Source organism: Felis catus, chromosome C2, assembly GCF_018350175.1.
Source record: "Felis catus isolate Fca126 chromosome C2, F.catus_Fca126_mat1.0, whole genome shotgun sequence".
NCBI lineage: Eukaryota > Metazoa > Chordata > Mammalia > Carnivora > Felidae > Felis > Felis catus.
This window is the reverse complement of record NC_058376.1, coordinates 4,552,427-4,566,446: the sequence shown is the minus strand read 5'-3', so window position 1 is coordinate 4,566,446 and position 14,020 is coordinate 4,552,427. Positions and strand designations below refer to the sequence as shown.

General features: G+C 52.0%; 1 protein-coding gene across 4 annotated transcripts in view; it reads left to right on the top strand.

Annotated features, from left to right (window-relative positions):
* FAM3B (FAM3 metabolism regulating signaling molecule B) overlaps nt 1–11,341 on the top strand; it is a 58,717-nt gene extending 47,376 nt beyond the window's left edge. For all 4 annotated transcript variants that reach the window (XM_045036589.1, XM_023238715.2, XM_045036590.1 and 1 more), the window contains 5 exons: nt 2,531–2,589; nt 4,010–4,060; nt 5,096–5,183; nt 6,327–6,459; nt 11,213–11,341. In XM_045036589.1, coding sequence (XP_044892524.1) covers nt 2,531–2,589; nt 4,010–4,060; nt 5,096–5,183; nt 6,327–6,459; nt 11,213–11,302 — 421 coding nt within the window. In that variant the 3' untranslated portion in view covers nt 11,303–11,341. The remainder of the gene's footprint in view (nt 1–2,530; nt 2,590–4,009; nt 4,061–5,095; nt 5,184–6,326; nt 6,460–11,212) is intronic.
* Nucleotides 11,342–14,020: the final 2,679 nt, after the last annotated feature.

The window sequence follows — 14,020 nt, the reverse complement described above, 5'->3', positions numbered from 1 at the left end:
ATCGTTTCTCATGAGAGTCAGCTAACAACTGAATTGCTAATCCTGTGAAAGTAACAGCCTTCTTTTCCCTCTCCTATTATCTGTATGATTTTCCCTTGTCTTTGGTTTTCAGCACTTATACCCTGCTGTGTCTGTTGTTATTGCTGTATTCTCTTTGGTGTTCATTGTGCTTCTTTTTTAAAAAAATTTTTTTAACGTTTATTTATTTTTGAGACAGAGAGAGACAGAGCATGAGCAGGGAAGGGGCAGAGAGAGAGGGAGACACAGAATCTGAAACAGGCGCCAGGCTCTGAGCCATCAGTACAGAGCCTGATGCGGGGCTCGAACTCACAGACCGCGAGATCGTGACCTGAGCCGAAGTTGGACGCTCAACCGACTGAGCCACCCAGGCGCCCCTTGTTGTGCTTCTTAAATATGTGGGAATTGAAGGCTTTCATACATCTAACAAATTCTCTGACGTTGCATCTTCTTCTCCATTGACCTTCTGTTCCTATGAGACTCCTAACGAAACATATGTCAGATCTTATTATTTATTATATTCTCTCTAGCCTTCAGTCTATTTTGTATTTTCCATCCTTGTATCTCTCTGGTTTTCCTTGTAGACAGAGCTCTTTTCCTCTGAACTGTCGTTTAGTTCACCGGTTCTTCTGTGCCTAATCTGCTGTTAAACCCCTCTGTTAACTACCGATTGTTAAGCGATTTTAGTTTTAGAGCTTCATTTTACTCTTCTTCTAATCTTCATGTCAGTTTTTGTAGTTTCCAGTTCAAAATTTTTCATTTATTGTCTATATTATATCTATATCTATATTATATTATCTATATCTATATTATATCTATATTATCTATAGTATTATCTGTATTGTTTCATTTATTATCTTCTTTATCGTAAAGTCTGTTGGGCAATCTATTTGGAACCCTCACACATCGTCACTATTCTCTCTTATTTTCTCCTGTCTCATCGACACTTGTTTACGTTGGCATCTCTCCTTATGTGCCAGGTGACATTTGATAGTGTGACAGACCATGCGTTTGAGAAGTTGTGCTGATTTTTTCTTAATTAAGGCATTAGATGATATATTCTTCTGGGGATTTTTGTTTGCTTATACCAAGGACTTGGAACCATTAGCAGAATAGAACGATCTGAATAAATGCTAAGGACTGAGATTTGGCGGGGGCAGGGGTCATCCAGTTGACTTAAAATTTGGAGGCAGCTATTCAAGCTCTGATCTATTTCTGGTTCATTCTTGTTTTTAAGATTCATCTGTTTTTGATCCCAACCCAAAGAGATTGGAGGATTTGACGTGGCCTTCCGTTCGGTGGGCCCAGCTTCCAACTTCTGTCCCACTAGCCTCACATGGTTGTCAAAAGTGCTACTCTTCTTTTTTGACACTTTTTCTGGACTTAGCAAATGCTCCTGAGGCAAAGTAGATTCACATGCTGAGCTTACCTGCTTGAAACGTAGTGTTCTCCCACATCCTGGCTTTGGAACTCTTCACTTCCTTGTTAAGTCTCCAGTACAGTCAAGTAGATAGACTCTTCAAGTCCCGTTTTTAATTTTTTCTCTCCAAGACGTTAGGTTCAGGTGACCCCACTTTCCATGATCACAAATGGAAGTTTCTTTTTCTGTTTCAAGATACTATAGAATATTCTCAAAAATTGTCAAAAAGCTATGCCTCCAAAAAGGACTTAGCCTGGAAAGCTCCCAGGAGAGTTTTGGTAAACATGTCAAGAGCAACATATTATAGTGCCATATTCACTGCTCCCAAGCATGGGAAAAGGAGGGAAACTTCCAGCTTCTTTTTGTGACTGTATCGCTGATTATAAAACTTGACAGAGGGTACGTGCACACACACACGCGCACACACACAATTCCAGGATCTTCAGTAATAGATACCATCTCCAGGAAGGTCAGTCTTCTTACTGGTTTTAGGGCACAATTCGTTTGAAGTGGACATTTCCGATTCTCCAATTTGAAAGTGAAAATTAAGTGACGTGATATAAGGCATTTCTTTGAGGAGGTAAGCTGGGCTCCGCTTTGTGGCTGGGTAAAAGGATCATCAAGAGTCAAGCAAAGCCTCCGTCAGTACGAGGACAGAGGGTGTATACGTGGGTACCAGCCTTGAGTTAGGTCTATTTCCAACTGACCCACCTCTTAGGACTTCATAGCTGTAAGGTGGAAAAATGAATGGTGGTGAGATGGTCGAGGATTCAGTGAAACAATATTTGTCAAGAGCCCGCGCTACACAAATACTTGATTTCCCTCTTCCTGGCCATTTGTCTGGATTGTAAGATGAAAGACGGTTTCCAGGTTTTCTGAGGGACCGAGTCTGTGGAAACTTGGAGGTGGGTATGTGCGGAGCGAGTATGGGGGTGACTTTCAAGGGCGCTGGGCCAAGGCCGGTGCGGACCTGTGACGGGATGGTAAGCACCAATGGCAGTGTCTCTGTCGAGAGAAGATTTTATGGAACGGGGAGGGCTACTCATTGCTTAATAAGAAAGGGACTCTGACTGACCCTTATTTATATTTCAGGCTTATAGGAGAAAAGACTGGAAATGTTGGAAGAGGAATAAATATTGCCATTGTCAACTGTGAGTTATTAAATGTTTTCTTTCAAACTTCTCTAAAAGCTCCCATGATTGGGTTTTCAAAGATACCTTGGGTTTTTTATGATTTTTGCACACGACCTAGTCTAGGCTTATATCTGAATGCGTTTTTAAATTTTTGGGTTATTTTTATAATGCCTCACTGTCCAGATTGTTTGTGGTTTCTACAAAAAAAAATGGGGTGGGGGGCTCCTAGCTGGGTCAGTCAGAGGAGTGTGCAACTCTTGACCTCAGGGTCGTGAGTTCGAGCTCCATGTGGGGTGTAGAGTTTGCTAAAAATAAATAAACCTTTTTAAAAAGTCAAATATAAATAGGCTTTTAAAATTTTTTTTAATGTTTATTTATTTTTGAGGCAGAGAGAGACAGAGCATGAACGGGGGAGGGTCAGAGAGAGGGAGACACAGAATCTGAAACAGAATCTGAGCTGTCAGCACAGAGCCCGATGCGGGGCTCGAACTCACGGATCGCGAGATCATGACCTGAGCCGAAATCGGCCGCCTAACCGACTGAGCCACCCAGGCGCCCCATAAATAGGCTTTTAAAAACCAAAAAAAAATAAAAAGGGCCCACAGAAGGCAGGGTTAAAACCAGCTAAGCATGCTATGGGGGCACAGACCGGTCTGGCGTTGCTCTTGGATTCCTATGAGCCCTGCAGAGGGTGGCACCAGCAGCCAGTCCCCACCTCTGTGAGAAAATGCCACTTGGGCCTCAGGGGAAGCCAAGCTTGGCATCCTCATAGACCTGGGAAAGACATCCTGTCACGATTGCCACTGGGGGCCCATGACCATGAGAACTGTTGCAGGCTTGGGGAATGGGTTTTTCAACGTTTATTTATTTTTGGGACAGAGAGAGACAGAGCATGAACGGGGGAGGGGCAGAGAGAGAGGGAGACACAGAATCGGAAACAGGCTCCAGGCTCCGAGCCATCAGCCCAGAGCCTGACGCGGGGCTCGAACTCACGGACCGCGAGATCGTGACCTGGCTGAAGTCGGATGCTTAACCGACTGCGCCACCCAGGCGCCCCGGGGAATGGGTTTTGTGTGTGTCCTGTGCCTGACAGCAAGCTGAGCACGCGGTCCCCTGATCGCGGGGCTGTGGGAACCAGAGAAAATGTGCCCGCTCTGGGAATCCGGCTGGGAAATTAAAATATGAAGCGGAGAGGGCTGAGGTGGGCACCCCAGTGTTTCTGTGGGAGAGGTGGGTGTGGCAGGAAAGGGTAGGGTCCACCTAACTGAAAGCAGACAGGAGGAAAGTTCTAGAACAGCTGTTCAGCCATGACCTGACCTGCCCACAGCAGCCATGCTTCCTGGAAAGAGGAATGTGTCGTTTTGAGCACCGTGGTGCCACAAATGCATCCCGGGGTCCAGTGACCTTTCTTTTAAAAACTATTTCTTTTTATTTTTAGATATGACTGGGAAAGTGACGGCAACACAGTATTTTGATATGTTTGAAGGAGGTAAGAAAGAAAACTCTTTTCCTATGAAAATCAAAATGAATTCTAAACATTAAGATTAAAAAGAAAACACAGATAAAAACGTCAAACATTCTTATTTTGCCTACTAAAAACGTTCCAGAAGCTCATGTGAATATTCTAGAACACTCTTACACAAGCCCTCCTCGTCTCTAACTGGATTCATGTGGTGAAGTTTGAAGGTGTTGTCTAGAAAATGTCTCCTCTGATCACGCTTGTCCTGGATCTTTTCTTCTGTTCCTTCATCAGATAATGGGAAAGAGAAAACATTTTTTTTTAAATCAGATATGTGTAAAATAATGTAATTAGCCTCCATCCCTGAACAGCATCATTATCCCTATCCTGTTCGTGATGTCCCGCTGGGCTAGGCACACGCATCCCTGGGATGCACTGGACTTGACCGCAGTGGTCAGTCAGGATATAGCAGCCCCTTATATTTTTATTGAACAGCGAGGCTTATTAAAAACAAGTCTTTATGAGGACAACAGAGAAATTAAGAGATGGCTGGATGCGCCTGTTGGGCACTACGCATTTTTACTCTGTAAGTAACGGAAGCGTCACTGTAAATGACAAGCCCCCGTGGTAAAACCATGGGGGCTTGAGATTAGCCCTTCCTGTTCTTTCCGCAAGACCTACCGTGCTCGGTCTGGTCAGCACATCTGATTTCTCACCCCCATTCTGCATATGAGTGTCCTGGGGCCACTCTGCTGTCAGATGGTTCCTCTCGGGTCAGGGCTTCATTAGTCATTGCAGAGAACGGGCCACATGTGCTGCGGTCTCAAGGTTGAGTCATAGAATCTTAAGGAGCCTCCCGTGCCCCTCACCTCTGCTGGTTGCTCCGTGGAGCCCAGCGGCCCGCTCACTCGTGGACCAGGAGTACCATTTACGTGGTCGTGGGAGGAGCTCCAGAAACTGGAGGATTCCGAGCAAACACAGCAGCTAAGAGCAGAGGAGGCTCAGCGTCCGGGGCCAGTGGACCGGGAAGACCCTAAAACTGATTGATTTGCCTTGACCCAACAGATAACTCCGGACAGATGATAAACTTTATTCAGAGCGCACCGTCAAAGTCGTTGCTTTTCATGGTGACCCACGATGATGGCGCCAGCAGGTGAGCGTGTACAGATTTGTCGCAGCAGCAGGGGGGAAGCCAGCTGGCAGAGAGCGCCAGGCCAGCAACAGGGCCCCTCAAGACCATCCTGTAGGAAAGAACACAAATCCAAAGGGCAGGATGCTTTCTTAAGGAGAAAGAATGGGAGCCTCTGACAAAGCAGCCTGTGTTCCTAAAAAACCCATGAGTAGCCAGGGGTAAGTCAGTACTAGAAGCTAAAGAATCTTTCCAGGTAGCAAGACGGAGCCACCACTGACCACAACTAGCGCAGGAAGGCTAACACTTGGCCCAAAAAAGCTTAAACCCAGGGCTGGACTCACAGAAATAGGAAAGGGAGTTGAGAAAATTCTCTGTAGGAGCACCAATAGAATGAAAAAGACACGCCCACACGCGCACAGTACTTTCCGTAGGGAGAGGTCCATCTGGCTCCGCGTTTCTCGCAATTCTGGGTAAACGCGCACACCTTCGCTGCCAGACTTCCAAGGACCTCCAAGTGCTTCTGTGCGCTGGGTTTCCAAGGTGGTTCCCGAACCCAGCATTCCCAGCTTTATGTGACCCCAGCCCTTATTTTTAATAGAGGATCTTACCAGACTGAAGTTATCTGGTGCACACTTGGAAAAATTCTGACTTCGCTCCCTCGGGGAAACTCTGAGCTCATTGTTTTGTTTTTGTTTTTTTCCTTTCCTTGCTGCCTTCCTTCCTCTGCTTACTCAACATTGCACGCTTTTACGATGGTCGGCCTTGTTTTCCATTTTTTGTTTTCTTTTTTTTTGATACTGACCTTTGTGAAAATGAAAGGGACCATTCTGACCTTTGCTGTCATCTTTCGGCAACTTCTGTCTGCTTATTTCGTGGTCAGGAAACAGGAGGGACAGCAGAGCCCAGCGGTTACGTTGGCTGGATGCGAGGACGTGACTACACCCCAAGACACAGGGCTTTTGAGAATCGAGAGTTAAAACTGTGTGTCCCACACTGGTCTTAAGGAGTCCCTCATGTTGTCACGTGTTTAGAAATCCGATATCCCCCCGCTGTTTACGCCAGGAGGAGGTAGATTGCTTTAGAAGCCCCTTTCCCAGGACAAAGAGGGGTGACCCTCTGGTGTCTCCACATGTGACCTTCACACACCCTCCCTTCTCCCCCCAGGTTGAAGGAGGATGCCAAGAAGGTCATAGAAGGACTTGGAAGTAAGCACATCAGGAACATACAGTTTAGGTCGAGCTGGGTATTTCTCACAGCCAAAGGCCTTCAACTTCCCGAAGAAATCCAGAGAGAAAGTGTAAGTGTTTTTCAAAGGTCCTTTCCCACAAACGGTCCGTAGAGCGCGCTCTGTGATTTGAAAGGCTGTGGGTTGGTTACGGCCGCCTACCTCCGAGACATTGCTGCGCCAGGCCGGCCGCGTGGGCTCGTGGCCTGGGACTCTGCATTCCCAAGTCCGGGAAGAATCACGGGGAGGTGTTCGAGATGCCCTTCTGGGTGAAAGAGCCCATCGCACAGTGTGGGTAACCCTTTTCACGTTACACCGTGAAAAGGCGCTCGACTCAAGTTCACACTGCCCAAGCCTGTTTAAAAGCCGAGGACGCTTGAGACTCCACAGTCCGGGACAAGCCTCTCTGTCCTTCGCCTCGGCCGTGAGGCTCGTAGCCGCGCCGGTTTGGGGACCCACCCAGCCTGTGCACGTGATGCGCTTAAAGCAGCGGGTGCCAGACACGCGCTGGGTGAATGCAGCCTTCCTCGGTGTTGTTGCCAGAAGTCCACGCGTCATCGAGTCCCCCCCACCGTGTCCTCTTTGTGGAGGGAGAGCAAAGACCGAGGGAATAAGGTTTCTAACGCAGGAAGTCGGTCGCCTGTGAAACTTCCAACGGAGCATCGGCACCTGTCCCGGGGGTCACAAGCGGGCGCCCCTGGGGACCGTCGCACAGCCCCTTGCAGAGTCACCGCTCGCTGGGACACACGACAGCTTCTGGACGGGAGGGGTTAGCGGCATCGGAGTGAGGGCCCCAGCTGCTCCTGCGCAGGAGAGGCGCCTCCTTTCGTGGAGCCGGAGACTCGCAAGGAGGCAGTGGGCGTCTGGAGGCCGTTGTAAGAGGCTGCTTCCGACTTCAGGTCAGGTGCCCTCCTGGCGCCCTCTGGTGTGGTGACGCGTCTGGGAAGGCAGAAACAGACAGCAGGGGGGTCTCTCCTCGTTCGCAGGACCACCCTGGCTGGAGACGGGGGCTGGGAGAGGTGGGGCTTCAGTGTGGCCGCACAACCAGGTAACTCGCGACCAGCTCCCAAGGGAAGGCCCTCGGCTTCTCCGATGCCCTCCGCCGTAGCACTCTGGAGGCTGGGCAGTCGGGGTTATTTTAGCACGCCTCTAAAAAAGCACGTTTCCCCTTGTAACTCTCAGGTTCTTTTACCGACAGGAAGCCAGCCTCGCAGAGCACGTTAGGAGTGTTTACCCGGCGCCCTAGCGTAGACTTCTTGTTACTAATGGCTGGGTCCGGACACCCAGTGCCCAGCAGGGACCTCAGCGACCTGTCCTAATGAGAAGGGCGTTCCCTGGGCTCCGCGTGGTAGCGCTTGTCTGGGCCAGGGCCGCCTGGACCCACTCTGCTCCGCGAGGTGAGCTGAGCCAGGGGCCAGGCGCAGCCACATAAGGGTCCCTGGGGATTGAGTGGGAACGATGAGCAGAGAGCAACTTCCCGGAGCTTCCCCTGCCCCGGCACGTCGCACGCGTCCACCCCCAACCTGCCGTCCCCAACCTGAGTCTCTGTAAAACACTGATGCCCAGGCCGAATGCAGGCCAGCCGGACTGGAGTCTCAGGGTGGGAGCTGGCTGGTGATTCTGACGCACAGGAAGGGTTGGACCCGTTGCCCTGATTTGCACGGCGGGTTGGAGGCCCTTGCCCCAGCTCTCTTACCCTGTGTCCTCCCCACCTGCCCCCCCCCCTTCTCCACCAGCTCCCTCAGCCTCTCTGGGTGCCTGGCTCCACCCCCACGCCACCTGCCCCAGGTCAGGGACCCCAGCCAGAGCCCAAGCTGGGCCGCCTAGGGGCGCACTGCCCTTACCAGCCCGCCCTCTGGTGCCTGAGTGGGTCCTCAGTATCAGAAAAGCCAGGCGTGAGGCTTGAATCCCTTCTAACTCAACGTTGACATCTCAACAAACAGGTTCCCTACTAATGTTCAGCTAAGACACTTAAAATAAAACCTCATTTGAATTGCAAAGTAGCAGTGGCCCTTGCTCTCCAGGCTTCTCTGCGAGAAAAAGTTTCTGGAAGAGGAGGAATCAAGGGAAGAGCGGGTTTCCAAACGCGGTCCTGAGTTCAGAGAACCCATGTGTTTTGAAACGGGGCGGGGGGGGGCAGGGGGTGGGAGGGGGGGCTCGAAGGGAATTTGGGGAAAACGCGTGTCTTCCCTGCATGGGAGGGTTGAAGATTTTTGCTGCAGTGGCTACAAGAGTATCCGGATGAGACCTGAACCCGTGAGCGGGTCTTTCGAGGGCTGTTAGAGCCGCGGCTTGGGGACACTCAAGGGGGTTTGCTCAGATGCCGGTGAGGCCCGAGCTGGGGGCCTCGTCTCACCCAGAGCTCGAGTCGGGTCCTGTCGGGGGATTCACACGTCTTCCTGATTTGGATATGCGGACTTGCTGCGTGGACTTCCCCGAGGGTGACGTCTGGCTGTGTGGGATGGGCCTCCGGAGCCCTGGGTGGCCCCCAGCCACTGTCGCATCCAGCCCCCTGCTGTTTCCAGGACACAGCCCGCGGGTCACTCTCGCATTCAGAAGCCTCCACCAGCCCTCTCCACACCAAACTGAATCTTAAAACGTAAGACGCTTGCTTTCTCCCGAGCTACCCAGGGAGGGATCCGTCCGTCATCGTTCCACATGCCTGTGGTATCTTACGGGGAGACTCGCGGCGTCCGCGACCTTGACGTCCTGCAGGCAGAGGAGGAGGATGTCCTTGAATTCCTTGCAGCAGGAACCCACCTAGGCGGCACCAACCTTGACTTCCAGGTAGAACAGCACCTCCCCAGAAGGAGGAGTGGTGGCGTCTACGTCATGAACCTGAGGAGAACCGGGAGAAGCTTCTGCCGGCAGCTCGTGCCATTGTGGCCATTGAAAACCCGGCTGATGTCAGCGTCCCTCTCACCCAGGAATCCCTGGCCAGCGAGCTGGGCTGCAGCTGGCTGCTTCGCTCCTGGAACCCTCCGGAAGCAGGTCCAGGCGGTTACGGGTGGCGGTTGCGGACCCCAGGGCTGACCGCCAGCCTCCCAGGGAGGCATCTCATGTTAACCTGCTTCCCGTCGCTCTGTGCAGCCCCGACTCTCCTCTGCGCTGTGTGGACCGGTCACCATCCCACACCACGCCAAGGGAGCTCACTCGGGGGGACGCCGGCCTGGAAGGTTCTGCGTGTGGGTGGCTGTGGGAACTTGTGCCTGATTTCCGCTTCTACGGAGGCCTGAAGACATTGTAAGGGAAGAGCAGGCCGCTGCTGGAGAGGCTGTGACCAAAGAGGAATTTCAGGGTGAACGGGCTGCTCCGGCTCCTGAGGTCACGCTGGCCTGAGGCGGGAAGGTGCCCTCTCTGCCTGTTTGGCACTTTACCACTGGAGACTGAGCAGTCAGCCTGTCGCTGAGGACTGGTCCACAGCTTCCCCTACTCGGGCCACTGAATGGCTAGGAATGACCCCTGATTCTATACTTTATTTTATTTTTTTTATTAAAAATTTTTTTTTAATGTGTATTGATTTTTGAGAGACAGAGAGAGATAGAGCATGAGTAGGGGAGGGGCAGAGAGGGAGGGAGACACAGAATCCGAAGCAGGCCCCAGGCTCCAAGCCGTCAGCACAGAGCCCGACGCGGGGCTCGAACTCACACGCTGTGAGATCATGACCTGAGCCAAAGTCGGACGCTAAACCGACGGAGCCACCCGGCCGCCCCTGATTCTACACTTTCAACGTGAATTTTATCTTAGTAAATCTGTTCTATAAAAAAAGGAATGTAAAACCGGAATGAAACTCATGGAAAGTTACGGAAACTACAGTCCCATAACGATGCGTGTGATCCCTCCTGTGCTTTAGATTAAGGCGTTCCGTTATCTGTGAAAGGATCAAAGACGTGAAAAACTAAAGCCCAGTCAGGATGAGCACACATTTGCTGAGCAAGGGACTGTACAGTTTCCCTGAAAAACATACAGTCCTACTCCCAGAGAATTGGAAAGTAGGTGTTCGAGCTATGCGGTCCAATAAGGCAGCTCCTGGCCAAATTTGCATTTACATTTAAATTTATTTAAATTAAATAGAATTTAGGGGTGCCCGGGTGGCTCAGTGTGTTAAGCATTGGACTCTTGATTTCTCGCGGTTCATGAGGTCGAGCCCCACACCAGGCTCTGCACTGATGGCCCAGAGCCTGCTTGGGATTCTCTCTCTCTCTCCCTGTGTCTCTCTGCCCCTCCCCCACTCGCACACACGTGTGCGCACTCTCTCTTTCTCTCCCCAAATAAATAAACATTTTTGAAAAAGTAAAAAAAAAATGAGTTCCTTAGTCATAGTAGCCACATTTTCAGTACTCACTAACCCAAATGTGACTCTACGGGATAGCATAGACTCCTGGATAGATATCTATTATCATTGAAGAAAGTTCTAGAGCTGCATTAACACCTAGTTCCAATATTATTAAACAAACTTTTTTTAATGTCTGTTTATTTTTGAGAGAGACAGGGAGCACGAGCAGGGGAGGAACAGAGAGAAAGGGAGACACAGAATCCGAAGCAGGCTCAAACTCACAGACCGCGAGATCATGACCTGAGCCAAAGTTGGACGCTTAACCAACTGAGTCACCCAGGCGCCCCCCTGGCTCCAATATTATTGTTTTTTCTCCATTATTATTAAGAAACATGTTAAGAAAAAAAAAATCAAGTACCCAGAGTAGTTTGGAGCGAATCCCATTTTAGGAAGTGATTCTGTTTTTATGACTTTGCTCATCGCTGACACATTAAATATTTGTTAATTAGATTGGTGGATACAGAAAACTCTTTTTCTTTTTTTACACAGATCAACCACTCTGACAGTGCAAGGAACAGATACTCTGGCTGGCCTGCAGAGGTACAGATAGAAGGCTGCATACCGAAAAAAACAAGCTAACGTTGCGCGACCTTAATAAATAGGTTATGTATAGACCAACACCGTGTGGAATGACCCAAGCATCTTAACCAACGGTCAATATCTGATGAGTACTTGGAGTCTGTCTTCAACTGAGCAATATTTGCTAGCTGGATACAACCTTGGCACACGGTGTTTTTACGCCGGGATTTATCTAGTGAGGTCACTAATGAGCAGGAAGGCTGACATGGGTAGGAATTGTGAGGGGAGGGAGGGTCCGGCCTGGCAAGGAGCTTCTGGGGGAAGTGAGCTTCACGTAGACCGCCCTGCATAGACAAAACCTTTATTGTGTTAGCACCAGGCACATCCTCGTTTCGGGCCTGGCTCTCCCAGCCGACTGCGCACAGAGGGCTTACCAGAGCTGCCTTGGTCCACTCCAGCTAAGCCCTTAAACTCTTCCTGGGGGTCCGTGAACTTACTCATTCGCCCCAGCAATTTGGCCGCACCTGCCTTCTGACACCAGCATCATGGAAGTGAGGGAGACCCAGTCTCTCCCGTGAACGTGGGGGTGTCTCTCTGGGGGTGGGGATGGGAGGGAGGAGCCCGGGCAGGGTGAGCAGGGTCTGCTGTCAGGAGGACAACCGTATACCCCCCACTTACCGGAGGACGTATCATGAGATATGGGGCTTGGGGGTAAGGAAGTCACGCGCAAAATTCATACGTTGAAATCCTAACCCCTGGTGCCTCCGAACGTGACCCTTTTTGGAAAGCGGGTCACTGCAGATGCAGTGGGTTAGATGGAGTGGGGTGGGCCGTGAGCTAGCATGACTGTGTCCCTGTGGAAAGGGGGAATGTGGACACGGACGCGCACACAGGGAGAGTGCCCTGTAAGGATGGACGCAGAGATCTGGGTGATGCCTCCACCAGCCAAGGAACCCTGAAGACACCAGCAAACCCCTAGAAACCTGGGGCGAGGCCTGGAGCAGACACTCCCGGGAGCCCGTGGAGGGCACGGGGCCAGGGCAACGCCTGGGACTTCTGGCCTCCAGACTGAGAGTCAGCGTCTGCTGTTTAAGTCACCCAGGCTGTATGCGGCCCGAGGGACACGGATACAGTTGCCTTGTGGTTCTAAACTCTCGTGCCCATAGACCTTTCTGTACTAAAGGCGGGGAGGGAGCATATTTTATTCTGACTGGGATCACTACATTTGCATAGCACCGTGAACTTGATGAGGCCTCGGGGCCTCCTGGCCTAGCACATCCCACAGTCCTGCCCCGGGATGCGAGGCTCCCGTGACACCCCCACCCTGACACAGCACTGGGGCCCCTCGGTCTCTTCGGGCACCTGCGGTGGCCTTCACTGGTGCGTCCCCACCAGGGGCACAGGACCCTGAACCGTCCCTGTCCTGTCTCCTGCTTACAAGGGCACTGAGTGTGGACGTGGTCATGGCCCCCCCGGGTGCCAGCGCTGGGGAGGTCCCCATGTCCCTTCTCATCGTGCCACCTGCTGACGCTCGCCGGCCAAGCTGACTGCCGGCCAAACACAAAGCTTCCTGAAAATGTCCTCCTCATCAGGTTTATGTTTTCTACCTGAGCTTCCACTGTATTCTGTTAAATAACATGGCCGGTGCGATGGCTCCACATTAGCGCGTGTGACACTTTAGGCCTGGGGCACTGCTGCGGGCTAGGCCCCGCCACAGGGTTTTCTTTCGGCAGGTCTCGCGGAACTTTCCTGAAACCATCTGTTCCCTGTCTGCACGGGGCGGCTCACGGCCCAGGAACAGTGTCAGCCGTGGGACGGCTGTGCTGATGGTGTCCCCTGCCCCGCGCTGGGGAGTGCCTCCTCCCCGCAGAGCCCAGTGTCCTCACCGGCCACCTCCCGGAAGCCCCTTTGGCCCCCTCTGCAGGAGGAGTCAGGGGCTCTGGACCAGAGGTAGCTGGAGACAGTGAGGTGGTCACTGAGGGGGTGGCAGAGTGGGGGCCGCGGGCAGGCCTCGGGGTGGGGGTGGGGTGGCCGGGCGGGGCTCGGAGGACCTGTCAACGTCAAAGCCACAGAACGCCCACCACCGAGAGTGAGCTTGATGCAAACCGTGGACTCCGGGTGGTGCTGTGTGGGGGCGGGTTCCTCCACCGGGACCACGGCCCCACTCTGGTGGGGATGTCCACAGTGGGGGCGCCGGGAGGTGGGCGAAACTGCGCCTTCCTGTCCCTTTTGCTTTGAGCCTGTAACTGCTTTAAAAATAGTCTATTTAAAAAAAAAAAAAGAAAAGAAAAACGTGCCAGCCAGCCAGAGATGGGCATGCCGGGGTAGGTCGAAGCGCCCCTCTCCGGGGCAGAGCAGGGGTGAACCCTCCCCGGAGGAGTGCAGACCCTGCCCTTCCCTATGGCAGGTTCAAGCACAGCAGCAGGGGAGTCTGGAAGCAGCTGCCCCTTCCAGAGAGGCTACCAGGGCCTCAAGCCTCTGCCCCCCTACCCCCACCAACCTCAGCATCTCCATTTTCAAGATGCCTTGGACTTTGGGGCGCCTGGGTGCTCAGTCCGTTCGGCATCTGACTTCCGCTCAGGTCACGATCTTGCGGTCCGTGAGTTCGAGCCCCGCGTCGGGCCCTGTGCTGACGCCTCAGAGCCTGGAGCCTGCTTCCGATTCTGTGTCTCCCTCTCTCTGCCCCTCCCCCAGTCGTGCTCTCTGTCTGTCTCTCTCTCTCAAAAGTAAACATAAAAAATTTTTTTTAAAAAGATGCATCTGATCCGAACACCACAA